Source organism: Delphinus delphis, chromosome X (assembly GCF_949987515.2).
Source record: "Delphinus delphis chromosome X, mDelDel1.2, whole genome shotgun sequence".
Classification (NCBI taxonomy): Eukaryota; Metazoa; Chordata; class Mammalia; order Artiodactyla; family Delphinidae; genus Delphinus; species Delphinus delphis.
The window spans coordinates 97,783,285-97,802,694 of record NC_082704.1 but is presented as its reverse complement, the minus strand read 5'-3'; the positions used below and the strand labels follow the sequence as shown (position 1 = coordinate 97,802,694).

Below are 19,410 nucleotides of genomic sequence, written 5' to 3'. Positions count from 1 at the left end.
CTCCCACAGCCAAGGAGAGATTATACCAACTGCCTGCCTTTTGCTTCCTCTCAGATTGTGTTACCATACACCCTGTAAACTAAGCCTTTAGCTGTTCTGTACACACCTGTTTTGTACTTTGCCCTTTTGTGCGTGGCAACATTCTCTTGAGAAGTTAATGAAGGTGTCTCAGCATTGTTGTTAGGAGGGCAGAGTGAAGCTCTTGCTGTACCTGTTTTGCACTAGTTCAGTGGAGGGGCAGAGAGCAGAGAGAGGAAGTGAAATGCCCAGGGTCACCTAAGTGGCATGGGAGGTACAGGGAGTGGAAGTCAGGCTTCCTGCTTTCTAATCAGTTGCTTTGCCTAATTCACGTCTCTTTATAAAAAGTACCTTATGTTTTCTTGTGTGTCTAGAGGAGCAGTGGTAGTGGAGGGAGGTAGAAGAGGACTAGTGGAATGCACTCAACACTGGGAGTTGTTACTACCTCTAGGTCGTAAGATTACAGGAGGGAGATGATTTTTCTTCTTCATAGCTCTTCTAAGTTGTCCCAAATTTGGACATAGAGTATCTTTACTTCTATAAATGAGGCAAAAATATAAATGAAATTTCTTCATTTGAAAGCACTCTTGTAGAAATCTGCACGTAATATGACAGAATAATGATGATAGCAACTCACACTTACATGGTGCATCACGTACTGTGCAATGTCATGGGCACTTTCGATTTGTCCACGCATTTAATGCTCTCAGCAACTCTAAGAGTTAGATTGTATTATTATCCTCTCTTTGCATTTGAAGAAAGTAACACACGGAGTGGCTAGATAACTACCCCGAGGTCACTTAGTTAGTAAGCGGCAGATCTAAGATCTGAGCACAGGGAGTCTGGCTCCAGAGTCTGAGCTTTGAACAGTTGTATTATGCCGTAGAGTATAAAGGAAGAAGGAGAAGGTAAGACCCACCTAACTTTTACACATAAACACGTAATAAGTGAAAGGATGAAACAGAAGAGCAGATTTCTGGGAGGAGGAAAGGATTTATTTTTATTTCTGTGGTTTTCCCCCCGAATTTGCACCCTAGCTTCCGAGACACTCATTTTTATCTCCCTTTTTGATCCATGAATTTTGTATTGATGTGTGGGTGATGAGTTGTGGGCAACAACGGGCGATGGCATTTTCAAAGATAGGGAGGTTCCATTCGCGTTCTACAGCTTCACCTCTCAGAGAGGTGAGTATATGTAACGACACCGGCCACTTTCATAACATCTGTCATTACAAAGGAATGAAACTTGTGAGATGGGCAAGATATCGGTAGATAAAGGAAAGAAAAGAAAGTTATTCTTTTTCTCGGGAGGGAAAAAGAAAGGTGCTATTACTGTTCTGAACGTCATTCAGTGCCTTTTCTCTCTTTCATGTGAACTTGATGAAATAAAAGGAGGATTGAAAGCGGCAGACAGCATGTCAGCGAAAATATGGGCTCTTCATTCTCAGCAATTTCCCATAAGCCAGCTACTGCAGTTTAATTCTTGCTGTCATTAAACAAGTAGAAAGCAGTTACCTTAGCTCATCTAAGGTACTTCAAATTCTAGAATTTAAACACTCAGATCAGCGGTTTTGGCTTTTTAGTAGGCCTCTCGAATAATACAGAATGTGTTATCAACACTCACTCATAAAAAGTGAGGAAGTAATTCTTCACATCAGAGCGATTCGGTTTATTTCCTGACGCTTGGTTGAAATAAGGCCATCAGTCAATCCGTACTGAATGGCAGGGTTCAGTTGAGAGAAGCACAGTAGAGGTAGTAATTGGGGATTGTTATGAAATAGGATAGATGAACCCTGGAAGAGTTACGTACCGAACCATCAGTGACACATAAGCTTGCATTGCCTATCTAGTCAGTTCCTCTGTCGCCGTTATTTTGTAGTGAAAAGTCACCACAATTTAAAAAAAACTTCCAAAGTCACCCTGGAGAAACATCCCTGTGTTTACCTTAAACTATGACATATTATACTAAAACATGTCAGTTGTTCATTATTTCATAAGAGATTCTGAAGCCATTTTTATATTTCAAAATATAAAAACATTAGCGCTTAATTTCACAGGTATCCATTTTTTAATGAGAAAAAATTGAGTCTGAACAAAAATGATTCTGAAGTTTCCCTTTGTGTTCCATTGACTCATAAGCGGTATCGTTGTGCTTGCAGATCTAAGTCCACATTATGTCTTGTACCCTCCATTTATTTTCCTTCTGCCCTGTCTTTCTCTTCTTGTGATTGTGGTTCTGATTGATTGATTGATTGATTGAAGTCTTCATCATGTCATTCCATATTGATAGATTTGGCTCTCTTTCTTTACATATTGAGACCATCCATTGCACATTTACAAAAATATTCTTCCTTGGACACTCTTTCTATCACATTATTCCTTTGGTCAAGAACTTTAGTCTTGTTGGTGCCCATATTTCACTCTTTCATTTATTTGTTCATTCAGTAACTATTTACTGAATGTTTACTGTGTACTAGGCACTCTTCCAGGCACGGAGGATACAACAGTGAACAAAACAGTCAAAAGTAAATCATTGCTCTCATGAAGCTTATATTTAGTCACTAGGATCTAGTGACCCTTCCACTCTCTACCAAGTATGCCTAAGAAGCCCCTGCTGACCCCTTCCCTCTCTGTCCTTCCTCTGCCTCCCACTTCATTCCTCCCCAAGCAGCAATCTAGTTACTGCTCCAAATGGATTCTCTGAGTCAAGTAAATTCTGCTTTCTAACCCCATTCCTGCTCTCCAGCAATTTTCTCACTGTCCCGTACGAGTACATCCATTTGCCGGTCCTCACACTTGGAACACCATCTCTCCTCTGAGCCTCCAAATTTTGACTCAAATTCCATAATCAAGATTTCGCTTTCTGACCGTTCCTTTACCAGGTCTTCCCTGTACTATTCTCATTTATACTTGATGGCAAGTTCCTTTAAGTATTCATGAGTTGTTTCGTAGGGCTGTGCTTGCTGCCTTCAGCTAAATCAGATACATACAAAACTCCAAGCTATGAATGAGTCAGTGAGGTGGAGTAGAAAGGGTCTTGGACCAACAGTTGAGTGACCTAGCTTCTCCTCTGGCTCTGTTACTACCTAGCATCTGATCTTTAGCCAGTCACTTAACTGCTTCAGACTTGAATTTTCTCTCTCACTGAAATGAGGACGTTTGACCAGACACATGGGTGGTCTCTTCAAGTTCCCTGGCAATTCTACAATTCTGTTATTTTTTATTCTACAATCACTCTTTATAAACCTAGGCAAATTATCAAGATTTTCTACCTTGGTTTTCTTATATTGAAAAGAAGTGATTAAGTTCAAAGATATGGTATAAGAGAAAGTAAATACTGATACAATGTCTTTGAGAGAAAAGAATAGTTTGATTGAAATTGTATCTCATAATTTAGTTCAGGGAAAGTAGATGCCATCTGTTCGACATGCGTTATCACACTGCATTTTGACCAAGAGGTATAAGAAAGAGAAGTAAATACTCAGTGATAGCTGAGTGCCATCCAACAAAAGATTAACCGCTTTAAGTGGGAGAAAAATAGAGTGAAAATTTCCTACTTACGTGTATACATACAAATACACACATGTGCGCACACACACACAGAATCACTGATGACATTATGCAACATCAGGATGGTGATTAGTCATATATAAAGTGTTTTTCATTCTAGAATATTCTATATCTACAAAACTTGCATTTTTAATTTTGAAAATATGAATAATTGGAGAAGTGATCAAGTGCATAAGAAACGTGTATGAGGATTTCAGTTTAATCTGCCACCAGATTATATTTTCCAGATTATTGTATATATTATTAACTGTGAGAATCACATATGATGTCCACGTAGTTTCAGCAAAACTTACATTCTGTGAGATTGTTATACTTGGGGGAAAAACGTGTAGATGTTATATCAAGATAATCCCTTTCATGAAATTTTGAACATTAATTTGAGACGTGAGGACATGGACATTATATAGTCCACAGCAGCAATAAATCTCTTAGAAAGTACTTGGTATTAGAAATTAGAATAATTAGAGGTCTTGCTCTAATGGAGGACAAAGAAAGAGCAAAAGAAAACAAAGTCTTTTTACCTTTGAGTGAGAGAAAAATGCTACTTGGATGTTGAGTATCTCCAACCTTCCTTTTCTTTTCTTTCTTTTTTTTTTTTCTTTTTTGCGGTACGCGGGCCTCTCCCGTTGCGGAGCACAGGCTCCGGACGTGCAGGCTCAGCGGCCATGGCTCACAGGCCCAGCCGCTCCGCGGCATGTGGGATCCTCCCGGACCGGGGCACGAACCTGTGTCCCCCGCATCGGCAGGCGGCCTCCCAACCACTGTGCCACCAGGAAAGCCCACAACCTTCCTTTTCTTAACTCTTGGGATGTTAATTATGTTTGAAAGTTGGAGTTCATGGCCCATCTGGAAAAAAAGCGTTTACTTCTCTTTGGGCTTAATTCTCTTTATTTAAAGCCCCATAGCTCCCATTTTATTTCTGTGGTTCCTTATTATTTCTGCTTTCTTAACCTTTTCTTTCTGTATGCTTACATGCTATCTTTTTACACAAGGGTACCAAAGATATAGAGGGATATATTGTTAGTTTTATAAAGGAAGTCAAAGTGAAAAATGACTTCAATATAAAACATTTTGCTTTAAGAAAAGATGCCTTTCAGAGTAAAGTTTTATTAAGGATTTCAAACCAGGCATCGACTGAATCATACTTGAGGTATCCGTGTCTGGAGAAATAACATTCACTTTAGCAGCCCTATAATTCTTAGAGTCCTGACAGTGAAGAGTTTCTTAAAGCCCAAACTGTATATCCCAACACACCTAAAGGTTCTGCATTTTACCTAAACCTTACCAATTATAGAAATTATCTGCTTATTAAAGATCGCTACTTCCGTTGTTAAAAGCTAGTAACCCCTAAGCTCTTGTCTTCACTAATAAAGATTAATAGAAAATGGATAGAGGCTAAGTGTGTAGCTTCAAACCTCCTCTTTTATTCTCTGTTGAGTAGGTAGTGGTAAGTAGAGTATATTTGCCAATTAGCAGGAAGCCTTTTTGGTTAGGGATCCGAAACATTTGGTGAAAACCGTGAAGGTTAAGGATTTCCTCCTATAAGGGAGGTTTGTAGTTTCCATTTCCCATATCTAAATATGACAGCTCAAGTTATGTGCCTCAGCAGGTGTCTTTATACCTTTGTATCTCAGTTCCCACATTTGCAAAAAAGGGAGTTGAGTAATCTCTAAAGTTCCTTAAAACCAGGGGGAAAAAGTCATTACAAATACAAAGAAACATTTTCAGGAAAAATCCCAAATACAAACATAGGTTAATCATTTAGAAATATTTGGTATACAATCTTGAAAATAAAAATAGAGCAGTTCCTTCCAACAAATGCACTAGAAACGTGTCTCGAATACACTTCCCAAGCTTAGCATGGCCAGAGAAAATGTTCTCTGAGCTCAGAGCATTTCATTACATCTAGATCTCCTGCAAAATCATGTCACTGACAAATAGCACCTTTGCCCTGTGGAGACTGACAAGTAATGTTTGGGGCACATAGGGAACACTTCAAGAAATTCTTCCTCAGAGAATGGTCCTGGAGCTCACCTGCTGAGTTGTAAAGATTCTTGTTCAAATTACAGGAATTCTGTATCTGTGAATCTGTTTCTGTTTCGCATGTCCTTTTTTTTTTTTTTTTTTTTTGCGGTACGCGGGCCTCTCACCGCTGTGGCCTCTCCCGTTGCGGAGCACAGGCTCCGGACGCGCAGGCTCAGCGGCCATGGCTCACGGGCCCAGCCGCTCCGCGGCATGTGGGATCTTCCCGGACCGGGGCACGAACCCGTGTCCCCTGCATCGGCAGGCGGACTCTCAACCACTGCGCCACCAGGGAAGCCCTGCATATACTTTCATTTGTATTATTTTTTAGATTCTAAACTTGTGGTTACCAAAGGGGAGAGGGAAGAGAGGAGGGACAAATTAAGGGTATGGGATTAACAGATACAAACTATTATGTATAAAAGAGACAATCAGCACAGATATATTGTATAGCATGGGAAATTATAACCATTATCTTGTAATAACTTATAATGGAGTATAATCTGCAAAAATACCAACAAAAATACCAAATCACTATGCTGTACACATGAAACTAATATAATATTGTAAACCAACTATACTTCAATAAAAAAATTTTTTTTAAGTACTGAAACTCTGGGCATGGAACCTAGGAGTCTGTACTTTAAGCAGGCTGCTCAAATGTTTCTTATGCACACTAAAGTTTGAGAGCCATGGCTTTAGATTGGATATCTTTGTGTTGTTTTAAATCAGGAGCCGTTATCTGAGTTTCTCCTCTCCAACCCCTACCCAGTGTCCTCTGTCTCTTATAAGCTTTTTGTATAAGTTTTTGTCCTCGTATCACATCTTTGCTTTCACTCTCAGGCTTTAGCAAGGAAAAGAAAGTCATTTGATATGTACTTAAGGTGATCAAACATTCAGAAAAGTGACTTAACTCCATGCCTTAGGGATGAATAAGGAAGGCCCCCTCATCCCGGTATTTGAGAGCTTTTTGTCACTCGTGATCCCAGGTCCTTCTTCTGTTCCTCTGTTAACTCTCTTGACTGTCCTGTGTCCCTAGCTCTTCACAGCTTCCCTATCTCACGCTATGGAGTTTCTCTTAGATCCTTTAGAACTGAATTCCCTGGGTCTCAGCGCTCTTTTTTTTTTTTTTTTTTTTCCTCTCCTAGGGGACACAAAGGGTTTCATCGCCCGCTAATAATTTAGTCAGGGCCATTTAACTGGACGGGGCGGGGGTGGGGCGGGGGTGGGGGGGGTTGTAGCACCGCCTTATGTGAATGAAGCAGCAGCTGGAGGCCTCACCTTAGGCCGCCTGCCCTTTGGCATATCAATCCTGTAGACCTGTCCACCACAGGGATGCGTTATTTCCCTTACCGGACAGATGGAGGCCAGGCATTAGACATCTTTATATCCTCCTTTACCTTCCCCGCTCCCTACCCCCATGCCTGATTGGGACTGAGAGGGACTCAATAAATATTTATTTAATCAGTGGCTCATCTACAACGTGCTGCCTTTCCATGGCTGTACTGTGCCTCTCTCTACCTTTCAAAATGTCCTGTTTGACAGCCCCTTTCACCCTCAAGGGGACCAAGCTGCAAATTCCAGATACCCAAGGGAATCCCCGTAACCAGTAGTCATTACATGTCATTAAACAGCTAAAATCTTGCATAGGGAGTTCTCGCTTAGGCTTTTCCTGGAAAAGTGAAATAGGAGGAGAGAACAGAAACATAAAAGAACTGACCTCTACACCATATGCAGTCTGCACTATTATATTTAATTCATGATATTTATGATGCTTCATGATTCATTTCTTAGATTAAAATGTCCTTAGAGTCTTGAACAATTTAATTTCCCTGATGGAAATACCTTCAGTTTTTCTGAATGTAATGTTTATATGGCTCACAATAGAGAATTCTGACAATTTGGAAAAGTATAAAGATGAAGGAATAAATCACCTGTAAATCCACCTTTGAGGGATAAACTGGTTGTCATTTCAGAATGTTTTCGTGCATAGTCCAGCATGTGCACACACACGAACATTTTGGAAAAATAGATTATGTACGTTTTTGTAACCTACTTTGTCCCTCAGTGACTGACAGGATGATCTTGTCCATGTCCGTGAACATTTGCCTGTGTCATCACATTGAACATTGTGTAGGATTCACAGGATTTGAACAATGCATTGTATGAGTTCACCACTGTGTATGTAACCAGTTTCCTAGTACTGAATGTTTAAGTTGTTTCAACTTTGTATCAATCATAAGTACGCTGTAAGTAGCAGTTTTCTACCTGTATCTTTGCATGCTTTCCCAGTTACTTTCTTAGTATAAGTTCCTTGAATTTAAGCTTGTGGGTCATTATATTTGCACATTTTAAAGACATTTATGTATCATCAAATTATCCTTCAGAAAGTTTAAAATAGTTTAATTTCAGCACCCAGGTACTATTTGGTGATTCTATTTGAGTAAGGCCAGCAGGAGAGTTGTATTTGAAATGTCAGGCTGAGGTATCAAATGGCAAAGGGAAATGTTGTTCTACCTGGTTGCTTTACATTTCAATCTCTGCAGCGTTAGAGTTTATATTATACTTATAGGCAGCATTAATTTTTATGAATTAATTAATAATTGCTGATAAGATGTAAGTAATGCAGCATAATTCTTGATTTACCTGAGGATAGAGCTTCGCTAACGTTCCGCGTTTCTTTGTTTTCTGGGTGATGGTTTATTTTCTTCATTTAGCTTCTCATCCTCAAGTGAAGTGTGGATTTTATAACACAGATCATTCATTTGTATATTCTTAAATGCCTTCTATGGATTAACGTGTTCTAAATGCAGTTGATGGTAAAGCACTCAGCCTCTTGCCTAAATTATTCACGTTTGGGGGGAGGCTTTCAGGCAAATGTCTGATTTTACTTTTCCACGTGAGTTGTTGTCTCAGTACATTTTACACAAAGGAAACAAAGCGGAAAATGTTGGAACTTGGTGAAAACAAATCCCAGGTGCACACGAATAAAGAAGGGTAGAGAAGGAGGAGAAGCATATGGGAAGAGGAGCAGAAAGGAACAGATGCCAGATGGAAGGAGTCAATGGAAGAGGCTGCCTAGGGTGTAGAAATGGAAAAGTCAAAATGTGGGGAGAGACCTTTCCATTTCTCAAAGCAGAAAGAATTCCGGTACTAGCATGAGTCACACGAAAACTGAGCGGTTTATTTTAGTCACTGGGTCCAGGTTCTTCTACCAGAAACATTAAGAATCATTGATTGCAACACTACAGGAAAGCAGTCCATTCCAGTGTATATTTCATGCCAAAAGTCTCAGAATTCTGCATGTGGAAATAAACATATAACTAAACAACACTGTCTTCCCTCCATGTTGCCATCAAAATACCCACATTTTGTTGCTCTCAAAAGCAGGTAGCTGGATTTTTATTGAGGACTGCTATGTAGCCCACAGTGCGTTTGCACACTGTGGAAGTAACCAACCAATGTACCTTTAGTGGGATTGTTAGAACCGTCAGTTATCTTTCTAGATATTCTGACAGTTTGCTCCTGTTATTTTTCAGGTCCCATTTGGAAGCCAGTTCTGACCAGTGGAAGCGTCTGCACCTTTCTCTTCAGGAACTTCTGGTGTGGCTACAGCTGAAAGATGATGAGTTAAGCCGGCAGGCACCTATTGGAGGCGATGTCCCAGCAGTTCAGAAGCAGAATGATGTACACAGGGTAGGATATTTTTAAGCATAGTGATTTGCACATAGTAAGCATTCAATGACTGTTTTAAAATTAGTTTTGATTGAAACTAGGTTGAAAAAGGAAAAGAAATCGAGTGGAAGAGAAATCTTTTTTTACTCCTCTAGTCCAAGGGTCAATTAGAGATAATCCAAGCCATTACATTTTAAATGTCAAAAGCATCTGCATTAATATCATTTAAGATTTCTCTATGTCTTTTGGCGATATTTAAAAATGTCATTTTGGAAAATATTAAACGTATGCTAAAGTGACATAATTCTATAATAAACACCTGGGTACCCATCAAGACCAAGTTATCAATTCATGGCCAGTCTTACTTCTTCTATACCTCTACTTTGTCCTCCATTATCTAAAAGCAAATCTCAGGCACGGATCATTTAATTCATGAATATTTGATAAAGTGTCTCTAAAAGATAAGAATTTGCTCTTTAAAGGTAAACACGTTGTTACTATAATACATTTTAAAAAATTTATTTATTTTATCTTTGGCTGCGTTGGGTCTTCGTTGCTGTGCGCGGGCTTTCTCTAGTTGCGGCAAGTGGGAACTACTGTACTCTTCGTTACGGTGCGCGGGCTTCTCATTGCGGTGGCTTCTCTTGTTGTGGAGCATGGGCTCTAGGCGTTCAGGCTTCAGTAGTTGCAGCTCGTGGGCTCTAAAGCACAGGCTCAGTAGTTGTGGCACACGGGCATAGTCGCTTCGCGGCATGTGGGATCTTCCCGGACCAGGGCTCAAACCCGTTTCCCCTGAATTGGCAGGTGGATTCTTAACCACTGCGCCACCAGGGAAGCCCTATAATACTTTTTAAATGTCAATAATTTCATCATGACAAATACCAAGGCAGTATTCAAATTTCCATTTCTCATATACATGTCTTAAATGTTTTAACAGGTTTTTGGGGTTTTAGATTTTTGGTTTAGATAAGAATTGAAATAAGGTCCAGACATGGTGCTTGGCTAATTTGTCTTTTAAATCCCCCCCCACTTTTTTTTTCACTTTTTATTTTGAAGTAATTACAGATTCACAGTAAGTTACAAAAATAGTACAGAGAGTCTCACTACACATTTCACCCAGTTTCCTCTAATGGTTGCACCTAACATAACTATAGAACAATAATTATTGTCATTTTAACATGTAATTGACATAAAAATTTACATTTACAATGGTTATAACACAACTCAGTTCAGGCTAGCCACATATCCAGGGCTCAGATATGGCTAGTGGCTATTCTGATGAACAGTGTAGTTCTACATGGTTTGATTGTATTCGGGTTTGCCTCTTTTTGGTCAGACTGCTTCATAGATAGTAATGTATTTTTCCGCCACCGGGAGGTACACAGTGTCTTGTTTTCTCTTGTGTGTGTGTGATTTTTGGCAGTTATTAATGATCAATGCCTAGGGGTTGCAATGTGATGGTTGCCTATTTCTATCATTTCTTCTTCATTTATTAGCTGGAGTACTTCTATGAAAAGAAAACATATACTAATCCACAATTTGGGTACCCAGGATATAGTTCGTCTAGGACAGGTGCGGTAAATGTTTCTACTTTACCAGTCTTCAGGATAACAACTTGCTCATTAGCATTCTCTAACAGCAATCAGTTGTTTCTTTTTTTTTTAACATCTTTATTGGAGTATAATTGCTTTACAATGGTGTGTTACTTTCTGCTTTATAACGAAGTGAATCAGTTATACATATATCTCCATATCTCTTCCCTCGTGCGTCTCCCTGCCTCCCACCCTCCCTATCCCACCCCTCTAGGTGGTCACAAAGCACCGAGCTGATCTCCCTGTGCTATGCGGCTGCTTCCCACTAGCTATCTATTTTACGTTTGGTAGTGTATATATGTCCATACCACTCTCTCGCTTTGTCACAGCTTACCCTTCCTCCTCCCCGTATCCTCAAGTCCATTCTGTAGTAGGTCTGCGTCTTTATTCCCGTCTTGCCCCTAGGTTCTTCATGACTTTTTTTTTTTTAGAGTCCATATATATGTGTTAGCATACGGTATTTGTTTTTCTCTTTCTGACTTACTTCACTCTGTATGACAGACTCTAGGTCCATCCACCTCACTACAAATAACTCAATTTCATTTCTTTTTATGGCTGAGTAATATTCCATTGTATATATGTGCCACATCTTCTTTATCCATTCATCTGATGATGGACACTTATGTTGTTTCCATCTCCTGGCTACTGTAAATAGAGCTGCAAGGAACATCGTGGTACATGACTCTTTTTGAATTACGGTTTTCTCAGGATATATGCCCAGGAGTGGGATTGCTGGGTCGTATAGTAGTTCTGTTTTTAGTTTTTTAAGGAACCTCCGTACTGTTCTCCATAGTGGCTGTATCAATTTACATTCCCACCAACACTGCAAGAGGGTTCCCTTTTCTCCATACCCTCTCCAGCATTTATTGTTTGTAGATTTTTTGATGATAGCCATTCTGACCGGTGTGAGATGATATCTCATTGTAGTTTTGATTTGCATTTCTCTAATGATTAATGATGTTGAGCATCCTTTCATGTGTTTGTTGGCAATCTGTATATCTTCTTTGGAGAAATGTCTGTTTAGGTCTTCTGCCCATTTTTGGATTGGGTTGTTTGTTTTTTTGATATAGAGCTGTATGAGCTGCTTGTAAATTTTGGAGATTAATCCTTTGTCAGTTGCTTCATTTGCAAATATTTTCTCCCATTCTGAAGGTTGTCTTTTCATCTTGTTTGTGGTTTCCTTTGCTGTGCAAAAGCTTTTAAGTTTCATTAGGTCCCATTTGTTTATTTTTGTTTTTATTTCCATTTCTCTAGGAGCTGGGTCAAAAAGGAAAGGATCTTGCTTGATTTATGTCAAAGAGTGTTCTTCCTGTTTTCTTCTAAGAGTTTGATAGTGTCTGGCCTTACATTTAGGTCTTTAGTGCTTTTTGAGTTTATTTTTGTGTATGGTGTTAGGGAGTGTTCTAATTTCATTCTTTTACGTGTAGCTGTCCAGTTTTCCCAGCTCCACTTATTGAAGAGGCTGTCTAATTGTTTCTTTCCTTTGTTTGTTTTTCATTATATTTTTGTCTCCTCTACTAAGAGTGAGGAAGGCAGAGATTTCGTCTTGCTGACCTCTAAGACCCTAGTACCTAGCAAAGTGTCTGCCGTACGTATGGTGGATACTGATAGGTGTTTTTTGTTGTTGTTTTGTTTTGTTTGTGGTACGCGGGCCTCTGACTGTTGTGGCCTCTCCCGTTGCGGAGCACAGGCTCCGGACGCGCAGGCTCAGCGGCCATGGCTCACGGGCCCAGCCGCTCCGTGGCATGTGGGATCTTCCCGGACCGGGGCACGAACCCGTGTCCCCTGCATCGGCAGGTGGACTCTCAACCACTGCGCCACCAGGGAAGCCCTGTTTTGTTTTGTTTGCGGTTCGCGGGCCTCTCACTGTTGTGGCCTCTCCCGTTGTGGAGCACAGGCTCGGGACGCGCAGGCTCAGCGGCCATGACTCACGGGCCCAGCCGCTCCGTGGCATGTGAGATCCTCCCGGACCGGGGCACCAGCCCATGTCCCCTGCATCGGCAGGCGGACTCTCAACCACTGTGCCACCAGGGAAGCCCAAAATGGTGCCGCTTTTACATGTTCAGCACTTAAAGGAAAGATATCTATGGAGACATAGCAAAAACTGGCATCTTGAAGAAAGGTCAAGGGTTTATATTATTCCAGAGAAGAGGATATAGGAGATGACAAAAAGGGAAGAGAACATGAGGGAAGACCCCAGGGTCTATAAAAAATTGCCAAGGAAACTGGCAGTTTCTCCTTTAGCCATTCCCCTTCATATAATTCAGAATATTAAGGTAGCTTTTGTGGTAGGGTGTGATATAATAGCTATAATTTTTAAAGTCTTCTAACTTTGAATAAATAGTGAAAACACTCCGGTGTATATGTGGAAGAGCATTCACTGAGAAGGATGGGTATTTTAAATAGGATGCATTATATGATATGGTGAAATGAGACAGAATTTCTACCAAAGGTGTAATTTTATTCTAGTTCCAGAAATCAAAGAAGATGAATCGTTGGGCAAGTGCACTAGGATTCAGGAGGCTGAGACTCTAGCCCTATTCATCTATAAGTTAGATGGTGATTGCTACTTTGTTCTTCAGGTATAAGAGGAGGAATTTGGTCTACATAGTTTTTCTACAGTCCCTTCTAGCCACCATTTTGTTATAAATACATTTTGTTATAAATACAGCCTCACTCTCCCATTATTGGCTTTGGTTGCCTGCTAACAGCAATAAAATGTTAGCACACATCATTCTCGGTCCTCTTACTCATGAATCTCATGACCGGTCATATGCTTTGGAGAGATGTGATGCTAGAGTTATGGGTAACATGCACCATATTGAAGAGACTTAATCCCCATTTGGCTAGTGAACTTATTCAGATACCCACTTACTCCCTTTCTTTGACATATCAGGATCTCCAGCCCATTGATAACTCTTTGTTCTGTACATTAGTTCCACTGATCGTCTATCTTTATCTCCCTCCAAGTCCAACTTAGGTTCAGGCATCAAGCATTTTAATAACTTTTTCAAGACCCTAAAATCCTTTGCTTCTTTATCTTTTTGTTGCTGTAATCTACAAAACCCTAATGATTGGAGGATCTAACTAAAGAGTTTCTCCTATCCGAACACCACCAGCGCAGGATGACCAACCTCCAGCCTTCCAATGCTAACACATCACTGGGTCAGTTTACCTTTCTTGACTCTGTCTACTGTAGTCATTGCCACTGTTACAAGAGACCTTTTCTCCTCACTTTTCTGTATCTACTCTTAACACCCTACAGCGCAATCAACATTTCAATCAGAGTAATCTATGTAAAAATGTAAATTGAATTATGTCATTCCTTATCTTAACACTCTTCAGTGGTTTTTCAGTGCCCTTGGGAAACAACCAGAAATCCTCAGCAAGGACCCCAAAGTCCCATCTGGGTGGTCTGGCCCCAATTTTTTCTTTTCTCACTGCCCTTCCTCTTGCTCTCTTGATGCTAACTGTACTGCCTTCTTTTACTTGTTTCCAGTTCTCTGTGTTCCTCTCTGGTGGGGCTTTGAACATGTTGATCCTCTGTCTGAAACCCTTTCTACCCAAACCTCCCCCCTCATAATTTCCTGGCTCGTGTCTAATAATCCTTTACATCTTGGCTCAGGCATCAAGCAAGCTTTTCTCTGATGCCCACATTTGACCACATCTCCTTTTCTGTGCCTTCATAACACCGTACTTTTCTTTCTATAATGTAATGTTCTTTGTCATCATGAATATGTGTGACTTTTTGATTAATGTCAACCACCTTCACTAAACCTTGGGCTTCTAGAAGCTTGCTTTTGGGAAGAGGGTTGTCATTTTTATACCTAGCACCTTATAAAGTGTCAAGTACATGATAGACAATGAATAGATAAAGGAGCATAGGAATTAAGGAAAGAAGATAAGGAGGCAGGAAGGGAGGAAAACAACCCATGAACTAATCTTTTGTTCCTTCCTCTCTACTCTACTGTGATCCAGGGCAGGGAAAGAAAGAATAAAGAGTAATGTTCCTTCCTCACTTGCATCTTTTTTTCTCTTTACTCCTAAGTAAGCATCTTTTCATAGTGTGTAAAGCTACTTTGATGCCCACTGTTTTTACTTGTGATCTGGTCCAGTGTTTTCATGAAATTCTCTTTGTATCCTTAAGAAAAATCCTTGTCACACAACACTCCCTCGAAGAACATCATCACTCCTCAGTGTTGATGAGAGAACAATTTTGCACCCTGTTTACTCAGTTTTGTCACATTTATGCAGTAGCCCCTTTATAGTTGTAGTGGAGTTGCTGTCTAGTTAGTGATGCTCTCATTACCTGTGGACAAAAAGAACAAAGGAGAATCCTTGAAATTGGGTCTTTCTATCAGATCTTCAGAATCCAGTTAGGAAGAGGTAAAGGAAACACAGTCATTGCAAAACTCTGTCAAGATCTAGGCTTGCACAGAGTTTGTATTTGTAGACTTTTGTTTTACTTTACCATGTTTCCAGGATTATAAACTGTCTTGCTCTTTATGGGTTTCTTGCTCCAAAGACTGTTTATATAAATTGTTTGGTATCAAGATGGCTCACTTTTTATTGTACCCTTGCTCCTCATGTATTTGGTGTGTCACTTTTTTAAAATCACCTGCCTACTATCTATTGTAAATTATTAATGTTGTTGCTTTTTATGGGAATACAAATCCCATTAAAATGTCAAAAGTGTAAATATTAAGTAAATATTTTTCACTTTTTTCTATAAATCAGAATGCTTGTAAAAGAGGTCATTTATGTTTTCTTAGTATATCATTGCAGATTAGTGATAAAGTTTTATAGCAAAATATCATATGTCTTGTACTCTTAAAGCAAAAATATACAGTCAATCTCAATTACTCTGCTGTAGGTAAAGTTATAAGACAGTCCACACAGGTAGTCGGGGACTGCAGTCTCACTCCCCAAAGCAGTTTTTTACACCCATGGGAGTGGATCTGTGTTCCCCAAACCAGCTGGGCACCATAACAACTGCAACTGGAATGGCTCTGAGGACTAATTAATAAAATAATGTTCCGTATGTGGTGAAGTATTCTAAATAATTAAAGCTCAGATGTGCCTTAGCAAATATAAACTGACCAATTTTTATATCTTTTGAATACATTATCCTGGCTTTTACGGTTCCTCATTACTTGCCTCACTAGACTGACTCGTTTTCAATGAAGTGTGTATTATCCTGGTCCAGATACATTTTTTAAACTGACTTCCTTTGTTTTACTTGAACAGTCACTAAAGTGATATTTATTACTTGTCTACTCCTGTGATTAACCTAGAGAGAGCTTTAAAGGAGCAGATCATAGTGGGGAATTTCTAAGCAGAACTGCAGTAAACCACGAGTTTATTTAATTCTCTTCATCCCACCCCAAATTTAAATGGAAATCAGGTCTTGATTATAAGAACACTGTAGGTAATGACTTTTTGTTTGCATTTTTACTAATGAAAGTGTTTGTCATTCGGTTTTCATCTTTCAATTTAAAACTCTCTGTAATTCCTTCCCTAGAGACCATTAAGGACACCTTCAAAGCTTCCTGAGATTTTCTGGTTAAGATTTAGACGGACGTATTCAGTACATACATTATTAAAACAGTAGACAGAAAGCCATTATTGTGTGGATGCTGTTGACAAATGAAAAGGCTTGAATAAAGTAGTTAACTTATTCATTTGTCAGGTCCTATATTATGCATGTTCAGTCTCCTCAGAAGTCACCACAAAGTGAGGGAGAGGTTCAGAAATTCAATAAAATTATCCTGAAATCACGTTGTAGATTATACATTTATTTAAGCTAATTCTGTTATCAATGCTGGCCTGCTTCCTTTGGGTACATTTTAGTATGTGTGTTAGCTTGATGAGTTCCCTCATCAAAGGAATCCTTCTATTTCCACAGAAATAGAAAATGTCTTTAGGTGCCATTTGTGAACGTTAAGATTCAAGTCAGCTCTGTGTTACCAAATAAATGCATTGTTCCCTATCACCTCTGAAAAACAACAACAAAAAAAGGTTGTGATACAGTGATTCATTCCAACATTCATTGGCCTAGCCTCTTGGAGTTTCTAAACAAGTTTGGTTCCCTTGCAAAGTTCACTGTTCGTTATCTACCTCTAAGATGTCTGCGTGACTAGGTTGGAGGAAATCGACATCTTTGTGATCGATTCTTCATCACTAATGGAGTAAGCTACTTTCATATAAGTTTGGAATTTTATGCAGTCATATTTAGAAATGCTGAATAGAAAAGATTTTAAATTATTTTTAGAACTACATTTCTAGCCATTTGAGGAAGTCTTCTGAAAACTAGCTATATCATCAAAACTTGAGAACAGAGTCATCTAGGATTTGCTACTTTTGTTTAATGACTATAATAAGATAAACTATGAATAGTTTACAAATTGACTTCTCTACCACAGTCCTCTTTATAACCATGTGAAAATATTTTTGATATCTTGACAAATACTCTTAAAATAATATTTGTGTACTACTTTGCCTTTACAAAGCACTTTGACACACATTTGTTTAATTACAGATGAACCCCTGATCTTTTTATGTGTTCTTCCATTTCCCCCAAAAAATTATTTTAGGAAAAATTGTACCATAACTTGGACTTCTAGAATTCACTGAGTCTTTAAGTAATTATTTATTGAATGCCTACTCTATGCCAGGGGCTGAAGGTACAGTAGTGAAGAAAATGAGACTCTGCCCCCACAGACCTTCAAATTTTAATGAGGGAAACACACAGTAAGCCAATACATTAATATATAAAATCACGTCAGGGGAATTCCCTGGCGGTCCAGTGGTTAGGACTCTGTGCTCTCACTGCTGCGGCCCCGGGTTCGATCCCTGGCTGGGGAACTAAGATCCCACAAGCTGTGCCGCATGGCCATAAAAAAAAAAGAACTAAAAACAATAAAATAAAATCATGTCAGGTCAGTTCTGTGAAGAGAAAATGAACAAAATAAGGATAGAGAAAGACTGAAAGGTAGTGGCCTACCTAAAGAGATTATAGTTGAGCAAAGGGCTGTGTGCGTGAGTGAGCCAAGCAAAGACCTTGAGTGAAGCATATTCTAGGCAGAAGGAGCAGCAAATGCAAAGGCCAAGATGTAAGAACAGGTTTGGGGTGCCCAAGGAATAGCAGGATGGGCTTAGTGGTAGGTGGTTGAGAGAGGCAAAGACCAGATAATGTGGTCTTTTCTGCCATAGTTTGGAGGTGGATTTTATTCTATGTGTATTGAGACATCACTGGAGAACCACAGACAGGAATGATGTGATCTGATTGATGTGTTCAGAAATGGACTCTGGCTGCTGTGTGAAGAAATGATGATAGGAGGAGCAAAACTGAAAGCAGGGAGAAAGTTAGGAGGGTGTTGAAGTCATTTAGGAAGGAGATAATGATGGCTTGGACTGGAATGGAAATGATAGATATGATGAAAAATTATATGGCCCAAGATAAAGTTTGAAGGTAGAGCTGATAGAACTTAAGATAGATGGGGTATGACTATGAGAGAAAGCAGAGATTCAGGGATGACTCTGAAGTCTGTGGTTTGAACAAATGGGGAAATGATGATGCCATTTATGGAAACAGGAAAGACTTCAAAATGATCATGGATGAGGGTGGGGTGTATGTGGAGAGAAACAGGAGTTCCATTTCTGGATTATGTTGATAGACAGAAACAAATGGCCTGATTCAGAAATTATTCACCGCTTACACTTGACAATGTCAAATTTTGGCCGAGCCTCTGGAGAATGGATATTAATTAATTTTTCACAGGATTTCCTGATAATCCATTTATCTGCACTGTTGCTTCAGAAAGAATTTCCAAAATTTAGGGTTTAGGCTCAACGACCTAATACCTAATTCTCTAAATGACCCTAGGAGCAGATTGAATTTTCACCAGTGATTTTTCAGGGTGAGCTCAGAGTTTAACAACACTATTGTCTGTAGGAAGTGACTTCCCCAGTGGTTGTCGGAAGCAGCTCAACCTCAGGATTAAGAGTCAAACAGCTGTGCACGATGCTGCGTGGGCACTAACTATTCCTCCACGGTATCACAGATCTGCAAGCGGGCTGGACTCTCTGCTAGCCCATGCCCTTGATCTCAGAGAACACAACTTTTTGTTTAAAACACTTCCAAAAGATAAATCTCAACAGGAGCTTGTTAAACATATTTCCCCCCTTAGATACTCCAAAATGTTTTTTCATTCAGTAAAATTAGATATTTTTAAAAATAATTTCAGGCTTGAAATATGTCCATTTACTTTTTCAAACTTGCTTCAAATTGATTTAATCTCACTTATAAATTAATATTGTTGTTCATGTTGTTGACTGTCTGAAACAGTGCTTAGATGTACCTGAAACAATGGCTAGATGTGTCTGATACCATGATCCCTTATCGTCACTTTTCTTCAGAAGTAGAGTAAAAATAAGATAAACTTTTTTCATCTTGTCTAAAGATGATGATGTAGTCAAACTCATAAAAGCAGAGAGTAGAGAGGTGGTTGCAAGGGCCTGGGGAGAGGGGGAAA

At 39.5% G+C, this 19,410-nt stretch overlaps 1 protein-coding gene across 3 annotated transcripts in view; it reads left to right on the top strand.

Annotated features, from left to right (window-relative positions):
- Positions 1-19,410, top strand: part of DMD (dystrophin) — a 2,124,682-nt gene that overhangs the window by 1,739,747 nt on the left and 365,525 nt on the right. For all 3 annotated transcript variants that reach the window (XM_060001925.1, XM_060001919.1, XM_060001920.1), the window contains one exon: positions 9,149-9,305. In XM_060001925.1, coding sequence (XP_059857908.1) covers positions 9,149-9,305 — 157 coding nt within the window. The remainder of the gene's footprint in view (positions 1-9,148; positions 9,306-19,410) is intronic.